The sequence below is a fragment of the Gymnoscopelus microlampas genome (genome assembly GCF_963454915.1).
Source record: "Gymnoscopelus microlampas genome assembly, chromosome: 19".
Taxonomy (NCBI): domain Eukaryota; kingdom Metazoa; phylum Chordata; class Actinopteri; order Myctophiformes; family Myctophidae; genus Gymnoscopelus; species Gymnoscopelus microlampas.
In genome coordinates, this window is record NC_139956.1 from 1,897,486 (window position 1) to 1,915,563 (window position 18,078).

The 18,078-nt window shown below is 40.5% G+C and overlaps 1 protein-coding gene across 3 annotated transcripts in view; it reads left to right on the plus strand.

Moving 5' to 3' along the window:
- The window catches only part of LOC311034846 (uncharacterized protein), a 41,128-nt gene extending 30,356 nt beyond the window's left edge, over positions 1-10,772 (plus strand). Inside the window, exons 1-3 of one of the 3 annotated variants that reach the window (XM_084042871.1) lie at positions 3,182-3,335; positions 6,667-6,759; positions 9,789-10,772. In XM_084042871.1, the coding sequence (XP_083898997.1) occupies positions 6,683-6,759; positions 9,789-10,020 (309 nt within the window). In that variant the 5' untranslated portion in view covers positions 3,182-3,335; positions 6,667-6,682 and the 3' untranslated portion in view covers positions 10,021-10,772. Of the gene's footprint in view, positions 1-3,181; positions 3,336-6,429; positions 6,760-9,788 lie in introns of those variants that run through there. The other 2 variants (XM_084042870.1, XM_084042872.1) reach the window with 2 other exon arrangements.
- Positions 10,773-18,078: the final 7,306 nt, after the last annotated feature.

Sequence of the window (18,078 nt, forward strand, 5' to 3'; positions counted from 1 at the left end):
CTGGACCTCCAAAAGGCATTTGACACTGTAAACCACGAAATTCTACTTGATAAGCTGAGGGCGATTGGTTTTGATTGCACATCACTAAATTGGATGAGATCTTACTTGGAGGGTAGAGAACAAGTGGTTGACATCAACGGAACCATGTCCTCATCCCTCCCGGTGAGCTGCGGGGTTCCTCAAGGCAGCATTCTAGGGCCGTTACTGTTTCTTCTATACATTAACGACATGAATGCTGCCTGTAACTGCAAACTGTTCCTGTTCGCTGATGACTCGGCACTCCTGATTTCGGGTGAGGACAAGTTGCAAGTCGAGGAAGCTCTCAGCTCTGAACTCTCAAAAATCCGTACCTGGCTTACCGATAACAAACTGTCACTACACCTTGGGAAAACCGAATCCATCCTATTTGGGACCAAACATTCCCTCAGTAAAATGAAGGTAAATGACTTCAAGGTCAAAGTCGATGACACAATCATCACTAGCAAAGAAGAGATTACCTATTTGGGATGTATTCTTGACAAACACCTGACAGGTGAAAGCATGGCAACAAAGGTGTTCAAAGGAGTAAACCAGAGAACCAGATTTATGGGCAGAGTTTCCTCTTTTGTCAACCCTCAGGCACTCAGGACCCTCTCTGGGGCCCTGATTCAGCCCCTTTTTGACTATGCTAGCTCCTCTTGGTACTCCAACACCTCAGTGTCACTGAAGACTAAGCTTCAAACCTCCCAAAACAAACTGATTCGACTACTTCTCGGACTGGGGCCCACGACCCACCTCTCTCCCACTCACTTTGCCAGCCTAGGCTGGCTCAGGGTGGAAGACAGGGTTATACAATTAAAAATGGGACTGGTCTTCAAAATTGTAAATGCAGATTTGCCCGAAATGCCCCCTATACCTGCATATCTGTATAAGTACCTCGAAAAAGTTAGTGACACCCACAGTCACAAAACTAGAGGGAGCGTAAACAACAATCTGGTAACACCCACCCATAAAACAAACATGGGCAAATTCTCCTTCTATAGCACTGCCACCAAGGAATGGAATAGTCTAACCCCATCCCTCAAAAAATGCAGTTCGCTGGGCTCATTCAAAACAGCCCTAAAAACTCATCTTTCTGGAGGCCTAAAGAGGAGCTAGTACCAGTTTCCCTGTAGACAGACGACCCCCCCCCCTCCCCCTTTTTTGTACATTTTTATTTTTTTATTTTTATCATGTTTTGTTTTGTATATATTTCATTATTTTCACATGACCTTTTTTGTACATAATGGTATATATTTTTTTCCCCTCTGTATTCTTATGTTGATTTTTGAACTGTTTGGTTGCTACTATATATGTCTATGAAATTAATTCAAGGACCCCAATGGAAACAAGCCCGCAAGGACTTTTTTGGCCGGACCTTTTAGACAAAAGCATTATAAATGTAACTGTGCTGTTTTACATTCTTTTGCCTAATAAAAATTTCAATCAATCAATCAAAAAACACGCCCCCTTCCTATACAAACCCATTGTAACTTCAAACTCCATTTTTAACATGTTAGATTCATCAGAAACACCCGTCCTTGGTTCTGGTGACTGATATCGTCCATCTAATACGTAAGGAGACCGTGTTTTTTCTGTTACTTTAAAAACTTTTTTTTTTTTTAATATTTTTTTAAAATGAAAATGATTTAATACAATAAAGAAATGCAATAAAATAAATGAAAAAAGTAATAAAAAAAAGCACGGCCCCCTCACGTATTAGGAGGGCAGGATGAGTCACCAGAACCAAGGACGGGTGTTTCTGATGAATCTAACATGGAGTTTGAAGTTTCAATGGGTTTGTATAGGAAGGGGGCGTGTCTGATAAAACGAACATCAAATATCTAAATAGTGAATCAAGCAACTTAAACACTGTCCAGGGGCTCAACAGCCTGAGTAGACGATAAAATGACCCAAATTCTTTTTGAAAGTGAAATATCCCTTTAATTGCCGTCTCTCTCCCACCACAGACTGGTGTGTTGCAGACGTCATGTATGTATTAATGCTGCTGCATTATCTGTGTGTTTATTTTGTCCAGGTATGTTTCTGTTGCTCCCATGATTTTAGTCTATTGTGTTGTTGTATTGTTTTATTTAAAGGACAACTTTTTTTTTTTTTTACAATCAAGGTTTGTTTTAACTTGTAATTAAAGTAAATAAAAGATGAGTGTTAAATATTTTTCATTTACTGCTTTCTATAGTTTTTAGCAATTTTCACGATGTTTTTTTACAGTGGGCGGGGGCATTCGGGCAGGTGGCTAAATATGTATTTTTTACACAATAAAAAAGGTCTTGTGGTCTTTAATGGACAGATGTGAGTTATTGGGGGCTAGAAGAGCTACTGTAAATAATAATAAAGAATCGCTGGGTTATTGTGTAAAAAAAAAGACATATTTAGCCACCTGCCTGAATGCCCCCACCTACTGTAAAAAAAGAGCGCGAAAACTGCTAAAAACTATAGAAAGCAGTAAATGAAAATGTTTTAAAACTGATCTATTATTTACTTTAATTACAAGCTAAAACATAAACAAAGTTGTCCTTTAAATGTCTATAAAATATTAATTAGCCGGTGGTGTATTAATTTCAAGTGTAATTGTATATTGTGGTATCGTGATCTATTGTGACAGATTTTATATCTGAATGTTTTGTAAGGCATACTAGCCTCAGAGTTGTTCTATGGCAGACTGACGTCTTGTGTCCTAATGCAGGGGTTCTCAAACTTTTTCATGTCAAGGACCCCCAAATTGACACTTTTTACCCCACGGACCCCCATTTGAAAAGATAAGCCAGGGACCCCCATAAGAGAAGGTTTTTACGGCTCTCTAGCAGTGATTCCCAACCATTTTAATTTCAAGGACCCCCAGTTTGACATGCATTATGCTACGGACCCCTATTTAATGGCATTTCTATCTCTGGGACCCCAATTTCTATTGTAAAATCAATGTTAATTTAACTCTGAGAGTGTACAAATGGACCCATTTGGTTCCATTTGTACACTCTCAGAGTTACAGACCCATAAGGGTCCATTTGGTTCCTATCCATCATTTAGCTGGGGACCCCCTGGAACCCCCTCAAGTACCCCTGGGGGTCCCCGGACCCCACTTTGAGAACCAATGTCCTAATGCTGCTGCATTATTCTTGTCTTTATTTCATGCAGAAATAAATACGTCACCAGTTTGGGCTAAAGAGAAACCCTGAGTCACCTTGTCCATCATCACACAACACAACACGTAGTGAGGGTCTGCTGAGATGAGAAGTTGGCCCTGACCGGCTACTCTTCAACGTATTGTTTATCCCCGAAGTGACTGGATATCACAGGTTTTGTAGCCCCTCATTTATAAAATAAATGTCAATATAAAATATCCTACAAAATAAATACATGTATAAAACGTGCCCAGAAATACCAGGTGCCCACTGCCTACCTAAAATAGAACTGCAATCAATGACTATACTTTTTTTTGCTCTTAAATGTGACATTTTAATGTGCATTAGGAATCAGAAATCAGGAGAAGCCCCGTCGTGCTAAATTCCACTGTCATTGTATCTGATTATAGCGCCACCAGGAGGCAGATTTTTGCAAAACATTTTTGTTATATTACTCCTACAAATGTTGTCCAAACATCACACACATCAGTACATACTGTATTATCTCTTTAGTCAAGTGATCCAGACGGATCCGTCTGATTTTTCACTCTCCATCCTGTTTGGTGAATTCCAAACATTGCTGGCCCACACTAACCTACCTAACCTGGTGGAGACCTGCGCTCTGAGGAGCACTTTGTCTAGTTTATACTGGTTCTCGTGGGGTTAAAACTCAATTCATGCTAGCCTGGGTTTATGCTATGAATGAATGAATGAATGAATGAATGAACTTTATTGTCATTGTTACAGTTAAGAACAACGAAATTGTAGCAAACCCCTTAAAAGTGCATTATACAAAACTATATATATTAAAATACAGAATACTAGACCAATCGATTAAAAAGAAAAAAAAGTGTCCTATATCGCAATAAAGTGTCCCGTGCATATGTTAGTTCTCATTGGCCACAGTTACATGGACCATCATGTATTCATTCAGATCAGAATTAACTCATTCCGAATAGAGGAATCTGATCCATTCACCTGTTTACATGGGACCTGAATAAAAGTATTCCTTGTTTACATGACCCAAAGCATTCATTCGGAATATAACTTTTGACATGCGCAAAGTGGTTCCTACCTACGCCCGGGCATGGACCAGGGGCCACTACCCGGAGCAGAGCTTCCCCTGGTGGGCATGGGAGGAGGCAATAGCCCCCTTGTGCCTCCGCGGCGGAGGTCTGTCGGTCGTAGGCAGGGCCGGGAAGCAACGCACCGACTCCTGGTCAGGCAGCGTTGTATGCGGTGCAAGCCTGTGTTCCTTTGTTATCGCCGTTTTAATGCAAAAGTAGCAGATCTACAAGTTCAGACCAGTTTATTTTTTTGTATTGGTACCAGACACGGTAAAACGTAGGCTAGCCTATAGTATTTGTCACATTTCTCATGTAGGTATGATGGCATCGCGCATTCGCACATGGTCATTATAATAATAAATAATAATACTTAAACACCGGACCGCTCATGGTCATAATAATAATAAATGGAGAGAGAGAGCAAGAGCAACACTACAGTCTATGAAACAAGGCACGCTCATTTATGGCAAAAGTACAAAAGTATTGGCATCAAAATATACTTAAGTAGAAAATATAAGCTTCTCATTATGCCGAGTGTCACGTTTTTCTTGTATTATTATGAAAAAGCTTTGAAACATGCTGTAACTCATTCACTGTGACGAAACCCCTCTTTCTGCGCCGAGTAGCGCGCGGTGCGCACACGGTTTGAATGCGGGGTCTGTCGCCCTTAAACACAATCGCCCCGGGTCAAAATCCAGCGACCATCCATGGAGCAGCCGTGGATGGCCCGCTCAAAAGGTGCGTGGGGCGGGGTGTTTTGGGACGACCGTTCCGGCTGCCCATGTAATGAATTGATGAAGTAAAATTCATCTGTTTTCGCTGCAGCTGCGCCCTAATAATGTTGTTTTAATTTATTTTTGTTCACGTATGCTATTAAAATAATGCAGCTATTGCAGTATTGGGCCTTAACATGTGATTAAAAATGTATATGTATTTGGCCCCTCATATATAAAATAAATAAAAAATAATAAAATAAAATCTGATTTAAAATTGAAACTGGCAGCTGATCAATGCGTTTCTGCGTTTACGTGTGGACAGGGATTAAAAAAACAACAACATCTTTGTCATGTGGCCAGGGATTCTTTTTAAAAACTGAGGACTAAAATACCCGTTTAGAAAAAGATCCATATAAGTGTAGCCTAGGCCAGCAATCCTCGGAGGAGCGCCCGTTCTCCTGGACAAGTCATGCGCAAAGGAATGCATGTATTCCAAACAGACAGGAACGTTTGGAATAAAGTGTTTACATGGTCAATTCCGATTGATTTAACCCGATTCAAACGGTCTATACCACCCCTCCTATTCCGAATGAAAATGCATTCGGGTCAGACTGGAATGGAATATTCTATTCCAATGGAGGTGTTTACATGAGCAAATCTATTCGGAATGAATTCATCCATTCATTCATTCTGAATAGAAGTGTATTCATTCCGAATACAACTGTAACAGCAGCCACTTAGTTCCACAGTGAGAGCCACTGCTGCTCTTGGGTAGAAACTGTTCTTAAGTCTATTTGTTCCTGCCCTCAGCGATCTGTATCGTCTGCCCGAAGGCAGCAGCTTCAAGTGGCAGTGCCCGGGGTGGGATGGATCCTTTAGGATACTATGGGCCTTCCTGAGACAACGGGAGCTGTCCAGGTCAGCCAGGGAGGGGAGGGAGCTAGCCGAGAATAGCAGATCTACAAGCTAATAAAGTATTCAATCACATACATGTTTCGATGAATTGAATACACAGACAGGACCCCAATGGAAACGAGCCATAGTGCTTTCTTGGGTTCATTATTTTAGAATACTTTTGTATGGAACTGTACCTTTGTGCTTTTTTTTGCAAACTGTTAAGTATTCAATCAATCAATCAAAAACAATGTGTTTATACATTCTTTGAGACACATCCAGGTATTTGACCAATAAGAACCTTTGTTTGCACCTTCAACACACTCCCTTCCCCTATTCACACTTACTAGGACATGACGTCACGTCACGTCACTGTAGCTAAAATAATATTTCTGTTGTAGAAGTGAGATGGTCAGAATCATATTATTTCCTAAAGCAGGATTAGAAAGTTGGCCAGATAATTGTGAAAAGATGACTTGCTAATTATATTTCATATTAACACTTAAGCATTTAAGTCTAACTAACCTGATAATGTCCCTGAGGGAAAGACGTATATTTTACTTTACATCGCTGGCAGTGGGCAAACGCAGGCAGAAATACGTCTATATGTGTGTGAATAGTCTCTGTCTGTCTGTCTGTCTGTCTGTCTGTCTGTCTGTCTGTCTGTCTGTCTGTCTGTCTGTCTGTCTGTCTGTCTGTCTGTCTGTCTGTCTGTCTGTCTGTCTGTCTGTCTGTCTGTCCGTCCGTCCGTCCGTCCGTCCGTCCGTCCGTCCGTCCGTCCGTCCGTCCGTCCGTCCGTCTGTCTGTCTCTGATTCTCTCTCTCTCAGGAGGTCATAAGGTCACATGGAGGAGGCTCTGCTCCTCACTGAGACCAACCAGGAGGTCTGCGTCAAGGTCAAAGTTCACGCCCGGGTCATGGGGTGAGATGACTTATTATTATCACATTAATGTAATAGATTACTTATTATCACATTAATGTAATAGATTACTTATTATCACATACAACGCCTGCCTGACTGTAACTGGGTTATTATTATAACTATAAATGTATCATTTAAAAAAAAAAGTCCTAACTCTAGAGTCCACATCACAGTCCAATTCAAATGAGCTTTATTGCCATGAGAAAACATGCGTTTACATTATTGCCAGAAAAACAAACAGCAGTGTGTGTCATTTAAAGGGAATACAGCTACAATACAAATGAACATTCATATAGTTTCAGTAAGCCAGCTTTCCCAAGATGCAACGTGACACCATTGCATCTTGGGAAATCTGGCTTACCAAACTACATGAATGTTCATTTGTTGTTAGACTCTCATATAACTGTAACCACAACATCAGTGTGGACGCTCACACACTTATCATTATAGTTCATATTATAAACTACAGCCTATAGTCCTAGTCTGCTCCAACAAGAACGTATCCATTATGATGCATTCATTCCAGTGGAGTAGATTATCAGCAACCTGCCTCCACCATGGAGGCTGAGTGAGGGTTTGAACAACGTTACAACATACCATTCAATTCAGTCTTTATTCCAGACACACAGGGGGTCCATAGAGTACAGACACATATCACATAATAAACAACAATACATTACAACAAGTAAACATTAAATCATACATAGAGGCTGACTCTCCAGTGTTTACACAGCCTGGACGAGTACCAGAGACAGTTCTTCCTATAGGATTGACTATTATATCCTCTATAAAACTGTTCCTGGACTCATCCAGGAGAGACATGAATCCATACATAGAGTGTCTTTAAGACCTGGAACTGTGTCATTTTTAGATTTGAGCTAAAAAGCATTATTTTACACTTTGGGCTATTCAAAAATAGCAGATATACAAGCTCATAGCGCGGCGCTATGAGCTTGTATATCTGCAATTTTTGAAAATTTGTGAAAATGTGTGCAAATCTTCTGAATATATATATTTTTAAAGCGAACATTTTTAACTCAAATCTTTGCTTCTGGGGGTCCCTGGAACAACATATTTTGAGATGGGGGTCCGCGGCCAAATACATATCATTTTGGGGGGTCCTTGACATGAAAAAGATTGAGCACCACTGATATAGAAACATACGTTTTTCAGAAAACTGTTGAGATTTAGGAGACATGTAGAATCGGCTTCAGGTCTCAATGGGTTAAGAGAGAGTGTGGATTCTACATGTTACAAACAGGTGACTGACACTATGCCATCTAGGGACCTTAAGTAGAACCCTCAGAGCATCATTGTAGGACACCTTAAGCCTTTGCATACTACCCTTAAATGTAGTATGTGCAGAATGCTTTAAAAAGTGCACACTTGACAGGATCAGAACACACAGTGAACCTGTGAAGCAGCATATTGTCCTGAGCATAAAGTATGCAGCACTGTCTAGAGAGATCTCTATCATCATGGAGATTGTCAGTAAAAATGTGGCCAAAGGTACTTGATTTCCTGGCACACAGATAGATGACTGTCACACAGGTGAAAGGCTGGGAAAGCTCATTTCTTGTCCTCATGGCTTCTCACTATCATGACACTGCTCTTTTTTTGCATTATAAATTATGTCATGATCATTGCCATAATTTGAGCAGACTTTCAATAGCTGCTGTAACCCTCTACTGTATGGACGACCAGGTCATCAGCGTACATAAGGTGATTGATGATAGTCACCTATAAGACAGCCCATATTCAGTAAAGGGCAGATTTTATTGCTTGCATATTTGAGGTGTTCTGCTGTGATGTGATCCATGCCACATGCCTTGTTGTTATCTAGCATCCTAATGGCATCAACCACATCATCAGACAATTCAGACCTGATCAGTACACTTTCAGATGGATCAACATGATCTACTGCCACAGTTAAATAAGTTGTGATAGTGTTTTCTCCACACCTCAGCTATCTCAACCGGGCCACATGCGCCCTCTATGTTAGAGGGTAGAGATGTGTTACTGTTGTTCATTACGTTGACCTCTTTCCAAAAGAGTCTGCTCTCAGAGAGTTTTTACCGAACAGCATATTATTACATTTTTCCATGTAACAAGCTACTGTAGATCTTCTATATGTCAGTGTTTATGAGTCTTATAGGTATTTTACCAACTCCATTCCATTTATAGCACTTTGTTATGTATTAGATTAGACCACAGATCCTCACAACTCAGAGAGGGTGCAAATGGACCCTTATGTGCACTCTCACTGAGTTACAGACCTTTTAAAGGGTTCATTTGGTTCCTAACTATCAACCAATTAGCTATAGGGACCCCCTGGAACCCCCTCAAGGACAGCTGGGGGTCCCCGGACCCCACTGTGAGAACCACTGATGTATAGGGTTTGCGCTTCCTCTGCATTGGGTGATGAACTCCCTGTTCTATTGATTTGTGCTCAGAAGGTCTGCCACCTGCTGGTCAGACAGTGTAACAATATACTGCATTCTGAATGCATTCACACTGGAAATATTATTATTGTTACTAAAACTAATGAAATATTATTATTGTTACTAAAACTAATGAAATATTATTATTGTTACTAAAACTAATGAAATACTATTATTGTTACTAAAACTAATGAAATATTATTATTGTTACTAAAACTAATGACATTTTATTATTGTTACTAAAACTAATGAAATATTATTATTGTTACTAAAACTAATGAAATAGTGACAACTAGAATTAGAGAAAAAAATTGTAGTTAAAGTGATATTTCTTGGATAAAACAAAACCTTGTTTTTTGTGTTAAAAGGTTAAAGCTCTATATTGTGATAGTACTCATTACTATAGAGTGTTTGTTCAGTAACAGTGTTAAATAGCTCTCGTGTGTGTGTGTGTGTGTGTGTGTGTGTGTGTGTGTGTGTGTGTGTGTGTGTGTGTGTGTGTGTGTGTGTGTGTGTGTGTGTGTGTGTGTGTGTGTGTGTGTGTGTGTGTGTGTGTGTGTGTGTGTGTGTGTGTGTGTGTGCGTGCAGGAGCAGGCGTCCCAGCCTGTGTCTTCCACAGAAGCCCAACAAACCCACGGTGAGGCCTTTCAGGAGGGCCTTTCAGGCAAGCTGCAAGTGGAGCCTGCAGAACCACCACGGCCCAAGACACCATCACACCAGAATGAAATGTTTGGAGTGGGGGAGTCTGGTGCAACGCTCAGGTCCTGGACCTGGTGAGACGAAGGAGGAGCCCGGCCAGGAGGCCACCCACAGAGCCTAGTCCCTCCACGTGCCAGAGCCTCTCCTCTCCCCCAGTCCCGACAGAGTAGTTCCAGAGAAGTGGACTGAGTGTCCCTGTCTTTCTCTTAGAGGACTGACCGTGGGTACAATAGCTACTGGGACGTAAGTCTTTCTCTAAGAGGACTGACCGTGGGTACAGTAGCTACTGGGACGTAAGTCTTTCTCTAAGAGGACTGACCGTGGGTACAGTAGCTACTGGGACGTAAGTCTTTCTCTAAGAGGACTGACCGTGGGTACAGTAGCTACTGGGACGTAAGTCTTTCTCTAAGAGGACTGACCGTGGGTACAGTAGCTACTGGGACGTAAGTCGGGGCTTGATCAACCCCGGCTGGGTCACCTGGGTGAGGGTGTATGTTGTTACGAGACCAGAAACACCCGTCGACCCCAGGCTACAACACTGATGATACGTCCCCAGGTGCATCCATGTGATGTGTTTTTTTCATGTGTGTGTGTGTGATGCAGGTTCTTCAGCTCTCCCTCCACTGTCCTACGCCAGGTGTTCTTGGGTCGGCCTCTCTTACGTTTCCCGTCTGGTGTCCAGTGAAGGGCAGTTTGAGTGATGTTGTCGTGCTCTCTACGGATTACATGTCCTATCCATTTCCACCGCCTTCTTATAAGGATGGTAGCCATGTTGTCCTGTTTACACAGGCTAAGAAGGTGTTGGTTGGAGATGGTTTTGAGCCAGAATATTTGTTGTATTTTCCGTAAGCTTTTGTTCTGGAAGGTTGACATTTTGTGGAGATCATTTTCTGTCGTTCTCCAACATTCAGAACCATAAAGCAGGGTAGACAGGACACAGCTCTGGTACAGTCTCAGCTTGGTGTTGGTGCTGTACTGGGCCGACTTCCAGACGTTGTTAAGCCTCTGTAAGGTATTTCTAGCCTGTTTGTGATGTCTCTGTCTGCACCTCCATCATGACAACGCTGCCTAGGTATGTGAAATGATCTGTTGTGTATACACACATTATAGGCAGGCTATATTTTGTATTGCTGCTACAATGTATGAGGAACCAGAACAACATATTTACTCTCATGTACACAAGATGTAATAAAGAAACCTTAAACATTACAAAATGTCTTTGGCCTACAAATATATAAAACACAGTCGTCCCGGGGCAAATCCGGCGGTATTCACCTGGTATTCCTAAACTTAACCTCAGTAAAACTATGCCTAAACCAAACCTTATTCCTAAACGTAACCTCAGTAAAACTATGTCTAAACCTAACCTTATTCCTAACCTTAACCTCAGTAAAACTATATGCGTAACCCTAAACTTATTCCTAACCTTAACCTCAGTAAAACTATATGCGTAACCCTAAACTTATTCCTAACCTTAACCTCAGTAAAACTATATGCGTAACCCTAAACTTATTCCTAACCTTAACCTCAGTAAAACTATATGCGTAACCCTAAACTTATTTCTAACCTTATCCTCAGTAAAACAAAGACAATACAACAACCTCTGGTCCACTTGGTGACCCAAGGGACATGTGTGTCAAATGTTTTGCTTTTATGAGATTCTTTAGTTGTCTTTTGGGTCAATCGACAACACTGTAGGTAGGCGGCCATTTTCAATGTTGTCAATAACTCACTTCCTGTTTCAGATTCCTTTAGGTACTCCTTCTAGGATGTCTTAAGATGAACCAAGGGACATTATGTGGCAAATTGTGTGTTTCCATGAGATTCTATAGGCTTTCTGAGTCAACATGTTTTTGGCCACTCCTTCTAGCATGTCTTAGGATGAACCAAGGAACGTGTGTGCCAAATTCTATGCTTTTATCGTAACGATTTGGCCATTTTGTTTAGCTTAATCCCCCCCTACTAAAAATGCTGGGTCCCACCTCAGCTCATTCTCTCTCACCCATTTCATGTGTTTGTAGCTCTGTCTTTGTAGTCTTGTTTTGTAGTCCTCATTTCATGTGTTTGTAGCTCTGTCTTTGTAGTCTTGTTTTGTAGTCCTCATTTCATGTGTTTGTAGCTCTGTCTTTGTAGTCTTGTTTTGTAGTCCTCATTTCATATGTTTGTAGCTCTGTCTTTGTAGTCTTGTTTTGTAGTCCTCATTTCATGTGTTTGTAGCTCTGTCTTTGTAGTCTTGTTTTGTAGTCCTCATTTCATATGTTTGTAGCTCTGTCTTTGTAGTCTTGTTTTGTAGTCCTCATTTTGAAGCCCAGAGCAAACTTTTATATTTAGTGTCTGTTCTCCTACTTAGTCATTTGTATACGCTCTGCCAGTGTTGTTTTAGTCGACTAAAACTGTGACGAAAAATGTTGGTCAACTCCCTTTTTTCACTGACGAAAACTAAATAAAAACGAAATAAAATCTAAGCTACGATGACTAAAACTAAGACTAAATATATTGACAATTTCGTCAACAAATAGAAACTAGACTAAAATGTTAGTGAGGGATCTAGTGGAGAAGAGATCCAGTAGAACTAAAAGACATTTTATGTTTGGTTGCACTCTGAAAATAGCCGATCTACAAGCTCACAACGTGTCGCAGCGCGACGCGTTGTGAGCTTGTAGATCTGCTATTTTCAGCGTGCAACCAAGTGTAAAATCAGCCATTACGACGCCATCAAGGCACCGCCGACATACATTTCAGTCGACTAAATCAACAGTAGATTTAGTCGACTATAATCTTATGACATTTAGTCGTGAAACATTGCAGATTGACTAAAATATGACTAAAACTAAATGGAATTTTATTCAAAAGACTAATGACTAAAACTACATCAAAACGTGTTGTCAAAATCAACACTGTGCTCTGCCTTGGGACAGGAACGACAGAGGCCTCTATACAGGGCCGCATTAACCACGGAACTTAGTGGAACTTGTGTTCCACGGCCCGCAGCCTGCAGGGCCCTGTGAGAATTGTGTATTTAATTTTTGTGTATTTAAAGAAAAAATGTTGATTTATATTGGTCAAATAGAACCGAATTAGACCCGAAAAGTTTTGCGCGCGTGCGCAGGTTGTGCACATGCACGCGCACTGGGGGGGCCTTTGATATTGTGGTGTTCCACGGCCCTGAGGGGTCTTAATGCGGCCCTGCCTCTATACATAGACACCATGTAGGCAGAACCTTTGCTAAGCTCACTAGGTATAGTCAGGGGATATTAGCAGAAAAATGTCCAATCTTGGAATAAATTCCTTACCAAAAAAAATCTTCACCAATGTGTTTGTAAAAGTGTCTAGTAACACATCTCACAAAGACTGAAATACAGTTTCCCTAGGGGAATTTATGACAGCTGCTGAAAGTTGGGGTACCCACCATAACCTTATGCGGGGAAAAACATTTTTTTTTTAAATTCTGTTCTAAGTAGCATGTGAGGGGTCAAACTAGGGTGTTTTTATGATTCTGAATCCATTGCAAGCATTTGTTTTGCACCAAAACCACCCCTTGGGCTTTTTACACAAAAAGTATACCTGGAAAAGGATGGCTATGGCCGTTTTTAGCCCAAGGAGTGATTTTAGTGCAAAACAAATGCTTGCAATGGATTCAGAATCATAAAAACACCCTAGTTTGACCCCTCACATGCTACTTAAAACAGAATTAAATTTAGATTTAATTATGGGTGGTGGTTACCACTTATGTATTTTTGAACATTGTTTGGTTAGAGTAGTTAGTTAGTCTGTCTTTGTTTTACTACTAGTTAGTTAGTTAGTTAGTGAGTGTGTCTTTGTTGTTGCCTAGCTGCTGCTTGTGTTATTTTGTCAACACCCGTGTCCCTGGTAGTGTCTTGTTTGTGGTTTATTGTATTCCTGGTAGTGTCTTGTTTGTGGTTTATTGTATTCCTGGTAGTGTCTTGTTTGTGGTTTATTGTATTCCTGGTAGTGTCTTGTTTGTGGTTTATTGTATTCCTGGTAGTGTCTTGTTTGTGGTTTATTGTATTCCTGCTAGTGTCTTGTTTGTGGTTTATTGTATTCCTGTGCAGACCTACTGTATATAAATACTAATACCTCAGCAGAAGAGTCAAAGCACTTTGCACCTTTTTACTCTAAACCAGGGGGTCTTCAACGTTTTCAGGCCAAGGAGCCACTAGCTGAGAGAGAGATGAAGCAGGGACCCCCTCCTCTATATTGTATAAAAATTGTGTTTCAGATTTAACAGGGGGTCCGGGACACCTCTTTGCCAAAAAATAGCCGATCTACAAGCGAGGCGTTGTGAGCTTGTAGATCTGCTATTTTTTGGGGCTAAAGTTCTCCTCAGAAAAGGGATGCTAGCGTTCAAGTGGTTAAGGAAAAAAAAAAAAGTCACATCACACAAAGATTTGGCGGACCCCCTGTAGTAACTGCGAGGACCCCCTAGGGGTCCCGGACCCCCTGTTGAAGACCCCTGCTCTAAACCTTGTATGGTCTCTCTTATTTACATATCTTATATACATATCTATATATAGACCTGAAAGGCTTTGGTAACAGTGTTCTATTATCAGTACAAATAAGCTCAAATAACGTGTTAAACTAAACGTGTTAAAGGGCAGCACCGTTGCATCACATTTAGATCTCCAAGTTCAGCTGGCCTGACGTTTCAGTCAGACAGTGAACATCCTGCTGACTGATGTCAAACACTTAGTTGTTTAAAAAGTGTAAATCAGATCAAAATGGATGCAGAATGAACAGTCCTGCAGACATTAGAAGTCTACACTATCAATGGAACATTAAAATGTACTTTTGTTTTGTCAAACATGGACACTGACAGTGAGCTCTAACAGCTTTCATCCTGGTGTCTCTATTCAGGCCGTAAAAAGCAAAGCAAAGTTCGTTGTTTACCCAGGGTGTCGGACTAAGCACGAAGCTTGTTTCCAGCCGGACCCTGCATGGAAGCCTTGCTCAAGGGCTATTCAGCGGTGATTCATGATTGATGTGATGAATTGGGGAATCGAACTAGGGACCTTCCGGTATCAAGGCCGCCCCTCTAACCGTGATGTCATTGTAAGCAGATCTACAAGCTCACTATGCACTGGGTTGAGTGGTCTTGTAGATCGGTTATTTCACTATTTTTGAAAAGAAAATGTAAACATACAATAGTGGTTAAAACACTTCTCTGTGACCTTTGACCTCTATGTCTTATAGACCAATTATGTGTTTACAAACATTGAGACCTGACACACAGGTGACTGTTTCATGTAATCAATTCCCAACAGATCTCCAAACCTGTTGTTTTGGGGATCTGCAGCCTAGGTTTCAGTTCATTCAACCTGAACCTCTTCTTGTGTGTTGGCTGGTGAGGCGCGTCCTAGCGAGACATAATATACTTCAACACGCAACGGTATTGCGCACTGAGAACAGCTGACATTGGAGACAGACAGACAGACAGACGTGTAATAGATGCAGGGTAGACAATATCCAAATGAACAGAACAATAAATTGTCTACACTCAGAGCCGGTCCACCCTATACGCACACTACGCAGGTTTTGCGTAGGGCCCCGCCTACCCGCGTCTTTCTTTTTTTTTTTCTTTCGTCTTTTTTACCCGCGGCTTTTTTCGCCGGGCCCCCTTTCCTGTATCCTGCTTAGGGCCCCTGTGGAGTCTAAACCGGCACTGTCTACACTAGTAAAGTGATAGTATCAGTAAAGAACTCTACATAATTATATGAATAGTCAGGGCCTTGTAGAGACCACTGGACCACTTAGTTTTACAGATAGCAGCTGAAGTCCTTGTCATGTCTGTCTGTCTGTCTGTCTGTCTGTCTGTCAGTCCCTCCTGGTACACACAACACCACTGACCTCTTACTTAACACGCTGAGGAAGGCTTGATGCCGAAACGCTATTAAATACAAAGTACCATACGGTTGTTTTGTTTTTACTGAGGGGCCGAGATGGCCATGTTGACAGGGCATCGCCCCCCCCCCCGTGACCCCGGACCTGTCCTGGTTGTCGTGCTGTGGTGAAAACACATGATTGTGGTGTTTTTAGGTGTTTTAGGGTGTTTCTGTACCTATGGTAACATTAACAGTCCAGTCAGACAGAGAGAGGTAAATGAAACCTTACTTGTTTCTCCTGCAATAATAACTTTGAATTTGTAATAATGCTTTAACTCCTGATTGTTCTCGTAATATTCTGTATATTCTGTATATTTATGTGCATATTAGTCTATTAAAGCATCGATGTATGAATGAAGGGAGTACTGTATCACAATCAGTGAATTAATCACCTCATCAGGTGAAAAGTGACTGATAGCAGCCAGCTCCATTTATTTATAATTATAAATATAAATGATTGACTGTTATCATACAAATATGATAACAGTCAAAACCTGTGTCTCATACTACTGGCAGGGGTGCAATGCTCAGTGGACGGCCTTGCACGGCGTGCAAGAACCTATTTGACCAGGAGCACACGTATAGATTTAAAACTACTTAAAATTCACACTTCAACAAAGTTTACAAAGGCTCCCGACTCACGCCAGGTACATTAACATAGGAATTAGCCTATATGCATATCAATTGTCCATTGTGTGTCACATAATTAAAATACAGTGCAACCACTTCCCAAATGAGCATAGCAACACTGACTACTGGTGACATGTGTGACCTTCCACACATGTACACCTCTTATGAGCAACATAATATGCAGGAGTATACTTCTCAAAATATATCTGTAGTAAAGACCATTTAAATAATATACTGTACAATATTTTAGTTTCATCTGTTAATTAAGGTATTTTATTTAATTATTTTGTAGAAGTCTGAGGACAACTTAACATTTCTCTGGATTTGACGGCTTCATAAATTAGTTTGACAGCACCATCATTAGGGTAGTGTAAATAAAATATTTTTGGCTTGTTTGTTTGCACATTAGCTTTGCTGATAATATGTTGTTTGTGTATTTTTACACATTTGCAGTTTATTTTCAAAGAAGAAAACAAAACACATCTATCACACAAAAACGTATCTTCTAAAGTGCTCATCTACATAGTGCGTAATTCAGTCAATTTGCAGTACAACAAGACATGTTGAAAATATGCATTTATTCAACTGTAACATTGACAAACATTGAGTTAAGAAACTCAATTTTTCCCATTTTATAGGATTTCAAAAACAAGTAGGCTGACATACATTTAGATCATTTTACAAATGTTTTAAACCTTTCATAGTCAGCAATAGAAAATGTAAACCTATTCATATAAAAACTGTATAAAAATATATATATATTCATGTTGGGGGGGGGGGGTCCCTGGTAGGTTCATGAAAATATATATTCATGTGGGGGAAAAATCCCTGGTAGGTTCATAAAAATATATCCATCCAAAACATGTATAAAAAACAATGTCCATAAAATACAAACTGATGTGAAATGGGAAGCACCTGAGATGTCTCACAGCTCCAGGCTTAGAGAGAGTTGTTATTCTTCCTGACAATCAGTCAGAGAACTAAATGAGGACATGGACAAAATAAAAGATGGGAACAAAAAGTATCTTAATGTAACAGACAAGTGACTCTCATTCTATGTAGTATATTTGCATGCCTCCTTTTTGCACATTTGATTGAACACTGCTGCTATTAGATAGATAGTGTATCTGCACATTATACCTGCATGTATCACATCAAATCAAATGTATTTATATGGCACATTTAAAAACAACTCACATTGTACCAAAGTGCTTTACAGGTCAGAATAAACAGCAAAACAAAACAATGAATAATAAAACAACCCACAGTCATACTTGTGTAACAGTAGAAAAAAAATTAAAAGCAGCAAAGCAAACCCTTCTGAACATAATAGGATGCCAATTCATCAGGGGATTCAAAAGCTTGTGAATATAGAAGAGATTTGCTATTGAACAGGTGATAAATCCGCACACCAGTATTGCTGCTGAAGAAGGTCTGAGGCTCGAAAAATGACCAAGTAAAATTGCATGTGGATTTGTATATATATATATGTAGTGTGTGTGTGTGTGTATCTAATTTAATACAATACATTATATTGATGCCCAAACTTGGAGACATCATCAGTGCTGTTACCTGGAGTCACTGGGTGTTTCGGGTGTCGCAACAACAGACACCCTCCTCCAGGCGACCCGACCGAGGCTGAACAGACC